The following is an 11,395-nucleotide window of genomic DNA, read 5'->3' on the forward strand; positions in this document are numbered from 1 at the left end:
TCCAGGTCTGCTGTATTCTTCTTTTTACAAAGTGTTTTTTTTCTGAATGGGAGGGTAAGAATGTTCTCCTCCTCCTTCTGATCATGCTCATTGGTCTCTTGCTTGCTGATAAAGAGATATCTAAACTTTCACTTCTGTTATTTAGTGACTTTTAGTGACTTATTTTATATAGTAATATGGTTTTTAAAAAGCAATTACAATTTTTTTTGTTTGAAAATTTAATTTTCAAACATGTTAAATGATGTAACCTGCCACTAAAGTAATTTAGCAATAATGCTAGACTCTTTATATTGCTGTAATTTTTTTTTTTCATTAAAAGATAATAAATTACTATGCTTAAGATTTGCTTCTGTAAAGATGCTAAAATGGACAGTCAGTTCGAGGGGCAGCTGGCAATTCATGCTTTTCAGTACTTTCAGTAAAAATTGACACTGGAAAACGTATGGCAATTGTTGAAGATGAACTATGAAGGAAAGTGCAGTCATTCAGAAACTGGCCAGTGCATCTGTTTCATTTATTCCATTTATTTAAAAAATTTTTTTTTACCAATATAGGACTTCCTCTGTTTATTTTCAGTTCATCATTCTGGCAAACATCTACTTCAGTTTCTTTGGGTAAGCTGCCATATTAGCGCTGTCACTGTGTCATTCTTGTGTAGCCAAACAAAGCTGGAGAATTCTTTACCTTTTAGGAATTCCAGTGTCTCGCCAAAAGGAAGAAGAACCAACGTGTTCTCTAGGCATGTTTCCTAGATGCAGTGGCTGGAGAAGCAGAGTGATGGGGAGAGGGACATGGAGAACGCAGCAGGCCTGCCGAACCATCGCGTGTGCCGGCATGCCTGTTTATGCTGCCTGGGAACCAGATGACCCAGCAGATAAACCTGCACAATGGCACCTCTGCTGTTTCCTGTGACGGGCCAAGCACTTCTCCATCTCATTCCCCTCCAAATCACCATTTCACTGTCATCCAAGCAGATGTAGCTTAGTTTTGTGATTTGGACATTAATTTAATATTCACCTACTCTTTTGCGTTATATATGCCTTATGACAGCAGGCAAGAATAGCTGGGGTGGAAGCATTTGACCATTGTCAGTGCTGCAGCACAAAAATGCTCTTTCAGACCTGAACTGGTTTGAACAGTCAATGCTGTTGACTGAGACTGTTGCATAAAGCAGCGAGAAGCTGAACGCAGACTCTGTTCCTGGTGGATGCACTGATCCACCTGGGCCAGATGAACGCTGAGTCATTGTTCTGTTCCCTTTCCCACTTGAATCCCACAGATTCCCGGCACTGCTGCAGTGTTCATTATCATGGAAGTGTAAGTAATCCCTAGAGCTATTAGGAATTTGGCATTCTTGCTTACACAGAATGCATTACAATTTGAAACCACAAGACACAGAGCTACAATTATAAACTCATTAACAAGAGTGCAGCATGTACAAGACACGGAAGGTATCAGACTGGTTTCTTAAATCTGTATTCAACAATGCTGTCTAAGGGAGCATTATACTATCCCAGCAAAGTGTTCTTAATATATCTCCTCACATACTCCTCAGTAATCTATTTTGAATATTTTTTATACTTACTATTAATTTAAGACAAATGCAAAATGAAAATATAAAATGACGTTGGTTTAGTTCTCCTGCAGTTCTCAGTTCCTGAGTCCTCAGACCTTCTCACTAGAGGCCACGCCCACTGGTCACTTTTCACTGGAGGCCACACCTACTGGTCACTTCTCACTGGAGGCCACACCCACTGGTCACTTCTCACTGGAGGCCACACCTACTGGTCACTTCTCACTGCAGGCCAAGCCAGCTGGTCACCTGTTTCCTTTTCCCCAGTGTGTTCAGGGAGAATGAAGGCCTCACTATTTAGGAGCTTTTTTTCTTTCTTAAATCATTTTAATCTGATTCTAAAAGCAATCTCATTTACTTTCAAAAATATTCCTAGTCTGGTCACTGCTCTTTTTCTGCCTCAGGCGATGGCTTTAGTCTGTACTTTCATTCATTATATGCTTGAAATGCATTTATTCTTATCCTCCTTGGCATGATCACAAATCCATCCAATGAATAGTACAGATTTGGGCACTAGGGTTAGTTATCTGATGAATAGTACAGATTTGGGCACTAGGGTTAGTTATCTGATGAATAGTACAGATTTGGGCACTAGGGTTAGTTATCTGATGAATAGTACAGATTTGGGCACTAGGGTTAGTTATCTGATGAATAGTACAGATTTGTGCACTAGGGTTAGTCATCTGATGAATAGTACAGATTTGGGCACTAGGGTTAGTTATCTGATGAATAGTACAGATTTGGGCACTAGGGTTAGTTATCTGATGAATAGTACAGATTTGTGCACTAGGGTTAGTCATCTGATGAATAGTACAGATTTGGGCACTAGGGTTAGTCATCCAATGAATAGTACAGATTTGGGCACTAGGGTTAGTTATCTGATGAATAGTACAGATTTGGGCACTAGGGTTAGTTATCTGATGAATAGTACAGATTTGTGCACTAGGGTTAGTTATCTGATGAATAGTACAGATTTGGGCACTAGGGTTAGTTATCTGATGAATAGTACAGATTTGTGCACTAGGGTTAGTCATCTGATGAATAGTACAGACTTAGGGCACTTATCATCTAGTGTAAGTAAAACATTTAAACCATGAAATTATAAATTGTCCCCGCAGTACTGTGTTTGCAACAGGATATAAAACCATTGTTAACACAGTATGGACTTTCACTCCGTTCAACAGTCTTCTTACATCCTATCATGGGCTCATATATAGATAAAGATCTCTCCGTGTAACACTTTGTCTCTTATACTGAGTGTACACCATCAGAATTTCCTTTAAATGTTTGCTCTTCATGTTCACGACTGCTCTGACTAAATATTAACTCTCTCCTGCATGCCAAACCACTTTCGACATTCACAGTTCTGACTGAGGTTATTGTCTGATTAACCTGATCGTCCCTGATTATCAATAGAAAAAACTGGTGCTGTTCGGGTTGGGCGGGGGGCTTACTCCTTTAAACCTCGCTGCAAATAAAGGCGGGAAAGTAGGATCTGGAATACTTTTTCAAGAAATGTCAAATTCTTTCATTACTTTTTCTTTTTATGAGATTGTTAATCCACAGCTGTCTGAAAGATTGAATTGCTTTATGCTTTCATTGGCGCTTCGGGTCTAATTTAACCCCTTTGTCTATGGCAGCGAAATGCAAGCCTCACCCATCTTTTTATTCCTTTATGAGAGTATCACATATGCTGTCAGCAGAACGGTTCAAGTCCTCACACGTTTTTCTTTCTGATTTTGGATTATATCGTCTGTTTGTTTTTTATTTACGTGGGAAGGTGCGCTGTAGTCTAGTAAGGTGTTCTTTTGTATTTGTGTCTGAGCCCCCTTGTTAGCTATTGAGTTATTGAGTTGAATGACGTTTCACTAGTGAATGGTGATGGGTTTCAGCCTACATCAAATAATAATAATAATTAAAAAAAAGCTTTACATTACAAACGTGCTTGAATACGTCTGTTTATTTAAGGGTGAAAGCCGTTTATAGACGTTTCCTAGCTGCAGTGTTACTCGTTTAAACTTTTAGGATATGTTCATAACTGCTTGTTGCCCCCAGATGCCCAATTCGCCTATTCCCGGTGATCTGTTAATGCATTTTCTTTAGCCAGAGATTTAAGAGTTGCATTCACCATTTGAGCAGAAGGGGTGGTGGCTCTACCTTTCGCTCACGCGCGCACTTCCTCCGCCTCACGCACAAACTCCGCACTGGGGATCTTCGCTGTCAGATATGTTAGGATTACTTGGACTTAAACTTCAGTGCAATTGGTGAGTGTACACATGTGCAGTTTCTTTCAGAGATGTATTTTTGTTAACGATGCGCATTAAGCTTTAAATATCCCTAAAGAATCGAAACGTTAAAGTTTTAACGAAGAAAGAAACTTTTTTTTATGCCCACGTGTTCACGATAGGTAACTCAGCCGCACAGCGGTACTGTTCTCGTGTTATAGTGCAGGTGTAGACAGAATGAATGTACATCAGATATGGAAAACACCGCTTTTTAATGCTCGCTGTTCGATCGCATTGTTCGGGGGGGCAGAGCTCGTACAGTATTGCAACATTGGCTCTGCGTGCCTGGAAAGGATCCAATGTCGTCCTAATGTCTATGCTCTTCCGCGGCGGAAGAGTTGCATTTTTGAATCGGGAGTGTATGGTTAAGAGAAATGCAAGAATAACTAAGTATCGATCCAGTCATTCGATTTGTTCTAGCCTAAAGGTGCAGAGTATTGACGCTGGAAGTCCCCATAGACAAACACCACCTGCGTTTTCTATCTCTTTGATAGCGTAGAACAGCTATTTAAAAAAGAAACTTTGTTACTGTCTCTTGATGTACTAAAGAGGTTTCTTATGTTTTTATTGTTGTTTTATACAAACAGTTTACTTTTTGGTGTACATTTTAATTTAATGTACTTTTTGGCATCAGTTTGTCAAAAAAAAGAAATTGTGTCACAATTCCTGTTCTATTACTCTTTTATATGATAACCTAATGTCCTCCTGTTTTCAGTTAAAAGATGACTTCATTTGTCCATGCCCTCTTTTCAAGAAACATCTTTGTTCCTTTCACCACCTCGATGCCAGTGGATTCTGAAGCAGGCAACCAAAGCTGCCGCTTCGATGAGGAATTCAAGTACATCCTGCTGCCTGTGTCCTATTCACTGGTGTGTGTGCTGGGCTTATTCCTCAACTCTGTGGCCTTGTGGATGTTCCTGACTAAGATGCGTCCCTGGAACACCAGCACGGTGTACATGTTCCACCTGTCGCTGTCCGACACCCTGTATGTACTGTCCCTGCCAACGCTCATCTACTACTACGCCAACCGCAGCCACTGGCCATTTGGGATGGTCCTCTGCAAGGTGGTGCGCTTCCTGTTCTATGCCAACCTATACTGCAGCATCCTGTTCCTCACCTGCATCAGCGTGCACCGCTACCTGGGCATCTGCCACCCGATCCGCTCGCTGGCGCTGGTGAAGCCGCGCCACGCCCACCTGGTGTGCGGCCTGGTGTGGGCGGTCGTGGGCGTCTGCCTGGTGCCCAACCTCGTGTTCGTCACCATCACGCAGCGCGACAACGACACGCTGTGCCACGACACCAGCAGCCCGGACGACTTCGAGCGCTACGTGGCCTACAGCTCGGTCGTGATGGTGCTGCTCTTCGGCCTGCCCTTCCTCGTCATCGTTGCGTGCTACTGCCTGATGGCGCGCGCGCTCTGTCGCCCGGGGCGGGGTCTGTCTCCCGGTTGGCAGCGCGGCGCCGCCCGGAGGAAGTCCATCAAGCTCATTGTCATAGTGCTGGTGGTGTTCGCCGTCTCCTTCGTCCCCTTCCACATCACACGCACGCTGTACTACACCTACCGCGTGCTGGGGGCTGAGTGCTGGTACCTCAACATCATCAACTTTGCGTACAAAGTCACCCGTCCCCTGGCCAGCTCTAACAGCTGCTTGGACCCGATTCTCTACTTCCTGGCGGGGGACCACTATCGCAGCAGACTCCTCCATGCTTTGACCCGCCGGCCGATTGCCAGCCAATCAGCTGACAACAAGCAGCCCACTCCTGCCAAAAAGAATGACATCGCCCTGGTGTGTAAGCAGCCCGATGATCAAGACAGAAGTGAGGCTTTCCGCTAGGATCATTCTTTGCACACACAGTACGACTGTGGTTCTTTTCTTTTTTCGGATGTAATCTATTTAGTAAAGTTGGACTGATTCAGGATCAATTCAATTGTATAAATAGAGTGTATAAAATACATTATAATGCAGATAAGATTCCTACAGTGTATGCACGTACATATCTATGTACTTGCAGTGCCTGCAGCTAATTGCAAAAGGAAAACCTGTTATAAGTCACAAATCCACCCAATCTACAGATCACACTTCCCACAAGGTCAACAGCTGCACTTTTCTGGCATTATGGACAATGACTAACATAGACATAAGCGAATCTTTGAGCAGGTTGCGCCTATACCTGTGTCTCCTCAAGCTCCTTTCCAGTGGAAGAAGTGAAAACTTCCAAATGCAAAATGTGAACCAGGCCAGAAACTTTTCTATCGTCTTATCTTAAGGTGTGCTGCTTAACACCCATCATCTCCTGGGCTGTTCACATTAGACATAATATTTCCATTTTACTTTATCCTGCACAAGAGTGTTACTAAAACAGGCTACATTATCCTGTAACTTATGGCCTCCAAAACACCATGATAAAGCATTACCCTGAACTTCTGCCAGGATAAGAAATGCAGTCTTGCACAATGATCTCAACATGAGTTGTCCAGGGAAGTGTACTCTCAGTATACACTCTGAGGCGGTTAAATGTGTAGTGTCCGTATACACGCTGAGGCAGTTAAACGTGTAGTGTCAGTATATACTCTGAGGCGGTTAAACGTGTAGTGTCAGTATATACTCTGAGGCGGTTAAACGTGTAGTGTCAGTATATACTCTGAGGCAGTTAAACGTGTAGTGTCAGTATATACTCTGAGGCAGTTAAACGTGTAGTGTCAGTATATACTCTGAGGCAGTTAAACGTGTAGTGTCAGTATATACTCTGAGGCAGTTAAACGTGTAGTGTCAGTATATACTCTGAGGCAGTTAAACGTGTAGTGTCAGTATATACTCTGAGGCAGTTAAACGTGTAGTGTCAGTATATACTCTGAGGCAGTTAAACGTGTAGTGTCCGTATATACTCTGAGTCAGTTAAAAGAAGGCACTTGAGGGATGGGTTCATTATGAGTCGTTGATTCATGAATACCTGCTGTGGCCCGGGCCGGCAGAGACCCAGAGACCCCATATGCTCATCATCAGCAAATGTATCTTTGAAAGGCCACAGACCTCAGTCTCAAAGCCAGGATGTAAACACTAGAGTGGTGCAGGAAATGATGTGGTTTCAAGTAATTCACTCTCCGTGTTCACTCTGCAGATGAGGCTCCCAGTGCCAGTCACCTGAGGCTGTCTCCCATCGTGCCACATTCACTAGGGGTCGGATAGTCTTTTACTGTTACCTCAGTGGAATGATAACACAAAGAATTTTCAAAAGTCTGTGATGTCTTAGGATCTTTCTAAAGAGGTCAAAAGGCTTGAGTTCCACTCATGCATTATTTACTTGAAAGGAAGACTTCTGTCTGACCCGTCCCACGACTGGAGGGGATGTAACGTAGCCATGATTTGATTAGCATTAGAATGCAATCTTAGAGACCTAAGAAAACTCTTAGAGACAGGGAGGATAGAGTGAGGAGGCAGGGAGGATAGAGTGAGGAGGCAGGGAGGAGAGAGTGAGGAGGCAAGCAGGAAAGAGAGTGAGATGGTTGAGAAACAGATGTCTGAGCAGCAGGCTGTGTGTGGGAACGAACCGTGCACTCTCCTCAGAGATCACTCCTCCTCCCTATTTCATGCAGCTGTTTTACTCCTTCAGCAGAGAGTCGTGTCTGCTGGAGAGAGGGAGAATGCAAATGCACGAAGGGGCCTTTCTTCCTTATCAGCTTCCTCTTGACTGAGTGCAGGAGGATTTTCTTAATGTTCCCGTTTAAAGGTCAAGTTTACGATTTTAAAAAAACAGATTCGCTCAACTAATCACGCTGAACAAGGACAAGGGCCATGCTGTCTCACTGCGTGCATCGGCATCTCCACACATGAAGTGACAGTAACCAGAAGTCGGAGTTGTTAGTGTGTCCTGTAACATTTAAACTGTTGTTGCACTGTCTTCAGAAACAGATGTGCATAACAGGCTTTTCCTTTAAGGTGAAGCAACAGCAAACACCCCAGGCTTAAGGTTTACTTTACTTACATACTCTACTAGACAGCACACTGATAATTATTTATCGTGCTGATAATTATTTAAGACGCCTTAGATAAGAGTGTCTGTTAAATGCTGAAGAAAAGCGGATGAAGGATTATGCTGTTGTTTAGCACAGCCACTGCTTAAGGAATTCTGAAGACATAGCGACAATGTGAAATTTCCAAAGTTTGAGCCTGATGGTGGTGGAAACACTCAAGAAATGATGCCCTTCGGCTGCCAGCTAACCTTTTGGTCTCCCTACTGTGAAGACCCCTGAAATGCCTGCACACGATGCGAACACACGTACGCTAATGAGAATGAGAATTAAGGCCACACAGAAGATCTTTATTTAGCTATGTCTCCTCATACCACTAACACCGACAGGAAGCTTCGTGGTCTGTCATTGCCATTGTTAGCCTGATGAACTGCGATGTCTAATATTCTCTTCAGTGAAGGCATCACAGTAGGTTTGTTAACGGTTACTTAGACACTGAAGGCGGTGTTTTTTTGGGGGGGTTTTTTGCTTGAACTTTTCTGGATGGTGGGCTTGTGCATGAAAATATATGTGTGTGAGTGTGTGTGCGCACGTGTGTGTTTCATTAATCTAAAATATAAAAATTATAGTTATTGTTTATTATTATTGTGATCATGTACTGTATATATTTTACTGTATATAATGTTTTTTCAGTTTCACTGTTATTTCTGTATAATAAAAATTATTGTACCTGTTTTGTTTGTAAATATATCAAATTCAGTAATGTTTAATAGCACCTTATGCACTATTTTATTCCAGCATGAGCTGACTTACATCTGTGCACCTTCTCTGAGGCAGTCAGAGTGTGCGTGTGGAGTGTGTGGGTATGTGGAGTGTGTGTGTGTGTGTGTGGAGTGTGTGTGTGTGGAAAAACACTGAGGGCTCTGTGTCAATCGCAAATCCACCCAAGGATGATCTGTGACAGGAGAAGAGATGGAAAGAAACAGGATATAAGTGGGTTGTAAGTCGTGAGTCTCCAAATTTCCTAGAAGGAAATAATTTTCTGATGGGAAAGTCTGCACTGTTACTTATGTCTGACAAATAAACCTCATATGTCTAATGCATTATACTTTAATGATTTTGGATTATAACAAAACTATTTTGAATGATGCCTTTATATTGACTTTTCATCCGTAATTTGTAATTTGATTTTAAACAACAACCAAAAATTCTTCATTGGAGATTATTTAGATTATTTTAATTATTTAGCATTTTTTTTTAACAAAGGCATTACTGTCAAACTCTTGATTTTAAAATTTTTATTACTGTGTTTATTTTATGAGAAAGTGTTTGGTTAGTTATTGCTGATATTTGGTTTGTTATTTTGAAAGGATTTTTTAGTTTGTTTTACAAAGATTCACAAATTCCGTCCTTCTTTTGGCCAGTAGATGTCGCTATTGCCATCCTTATAACTGTAGACCAAAACTGAAATAAGTCCTTGAGCTCTGGGCTTAATCACCGTGACGATGATAAATAGACCTGTTGACTGTTGCTTTTTGCGTCATGCGTGAAATGAGGGGGTTTAAGGCTGTGTGGAGTGCGCCACTGATGTGGGCCATGAGTGTTCACGAGAGGTTCTCGCATTTGGCACTTCCATTTAGTGAGTCAACATGTTATGAGGGAATGAAGACAAATTGAATATAGCCAGTCCTACAATATATATGCAGAAGTATATACAGCTGCCATATAATTGCATATTAGTTCACTATATATATATATATATATATATATATATATATGAGACTGCTTATATGAGATTCTGATGAACACAAACTCATATAAAATAGTATAAAATAATTATCTATAAAATACACTATTAATACTTTGCCAAAATACATGAACAGGATACACAATTACAGTATATTACTCAACAGCCTTTCATCCCTCTAGTGTTACGTACGTATTATAAACATTTAGATAATTATTTTATCATAGATTATCAAATAAATAATATTTAATGAGGACTGTAAGACAAAATAAAATGCTAACTGGTAAAAATAGATATATTAATATATTGATTTATAGATTGTTATCCATGCTAAAAATATTTACAATCACTATTAGCAAAGACTGCGAATGTACTTATTCAGCCTGATCATTCAATAAGAAGAAATGTACTGTACTGGTGTTGAAAACAGAATTGAATCAAATTACCATTATACTCACATTATACATACATGCAAACAAAACGTGTGCACGCGCACTACCCGATAATGTGGACGCACAGTACCAAAACACGAAGCAGCCCTGCTAAAGACGACAGTTGCCGTTGGAGAGAGATAGTCAGACTTCCCGCTTGCTTTCACCGGGCTGACCTCGGCTGACCTCGGCCCTTCCCTATCCACATCTCCCTGCCTTCCCACAGTCTCTTTCACGCCGGCTCCCTTCTGAAGGGCACCAGGCTTCCAAGGACAGCAGCACACAGACACAGAAATCAATATTATCAACACCAGGCCACAATATATCAGACAGGAATAAAGGGGGGTGGAAATGAACAAACGGTCAACAAAGACTAAAATCTCCCATCAGTTCTTATAAGAGGTAACCTTTCCATCCCTCATTTGTGCACCAGGGGTTAGACTGAATGGACGCTGCTTTCCACACTGATGCGAACTGATTTCTCTTCTGTTAGCGGAGCAGGGTGTGTTTGGGGCCGCTTTACCGTAGAAATATTCGCCAGACAAGCGGGACATGATATTATTGTGGTCGGGCTCAAAAAAGGGTATACCCTTAAAACCTATATGTGACGGCAATGTATAGGAGAGGCAATTTTACATTTTTGAACAACACTTTTTAACATTATGTGCAGTATTCATCTGTATATAGTGTTGGGAGATTTCCTATAGGAATGCTCTTCTCACTACAAACTCATGTCTGTATATCAAAGCTTGTGCTCATTTGCTTTAGTAAAATTGCATTTTCATGCAATTTTGGAAAATGCCATTTCAAATTGCATTTTGGAATTGAATAGCGAAATTGTGTTCTTAGTGATTCCAGCAGCTTTGCTGCTGCAATAAGCTAGTGATACTTCCCTCGAAGCAGTGCAGAGCATCAAGAAGGAACAGAACTGTGTTACTGGTCATTTTTTACAGTCTGCTTACAGTAACCAGCTGAGTAAAATATTTCTTTTAAATAATAGTATAATACTAATATTAAGTAGATTTGTGTTGACAACATTCGGTCTGGATGCGTGAGAGCTTCCACGCAGTACATTATCAAAATGAAAAGGACAGTTTAAAAGTGCTTTATAAGATTACCTAAGCAAGTGGTTTTTCTGTCACTTAATTTGCTATTCATAAACGTGATTTCAAAAGCCACTATAATACTCTGTCTGTCCCTAATGGTCAACATATTTTAGCTGTTGCGGATTCTAGAAGTAAATGAAGAGTGCGGATTACAGTTCATTTTAAATATTGGTCTTGATTGGCCAGGCTCAACGGAGAGGAAAGGCTCAATAAACCATCCTATAGATAAGTGCTCTAAACGCTCACATAAGGAGAGGAAGCTTGGGAAAGGCAATAATTGTGG

The 11,395-nt window shown here is 41.4% G+C and overlaps 1 protein-coding gene across 1 annotated transcript; it reads left to right on the forward strand.

Annotated features, from left to right (window-relative positions):
* Window positions 1-3,662: 3,662 nt before the first annotated feature.
* p2ry4 (pyrimidinergic receptor P2Y4) lies at window positions 3,663-8,881 on the forward strand. The gene is made up of 2 exons (XM_027018194.3): window positions 3,663-3,837; window positions 4,574-8,881. The coding sequence occupies exon 2, from the start codon at window positions 4,581-4,583 to the stop codon at window positions 5,691-5,693; it is 1,113 nt and encodes a 370-aa protein (XP_026873995.2). The 5' UTR covers window positions 3,663-3,837; window positions 4,574-4,580; the 3' UTR covers window positions 5,694-8,881.
* Window positions 8,882-11,395: the final 2,514 nt, after the last annotated feature.

Source organism: Electrophorus electricus, chromosome 16 (genome assembly GCF_041902795.1).
Source record: "Electrophorus electricus isolate QZ-2024a chromosome 16, ASM4190279v1, whole genome shotgun sequence".
NCBI lineage: Eukaryota > Metazoa > Chordata > Actinopteri > Gymnotiformes > Gymnotidae > Electrophorus > Electrophorus electricus.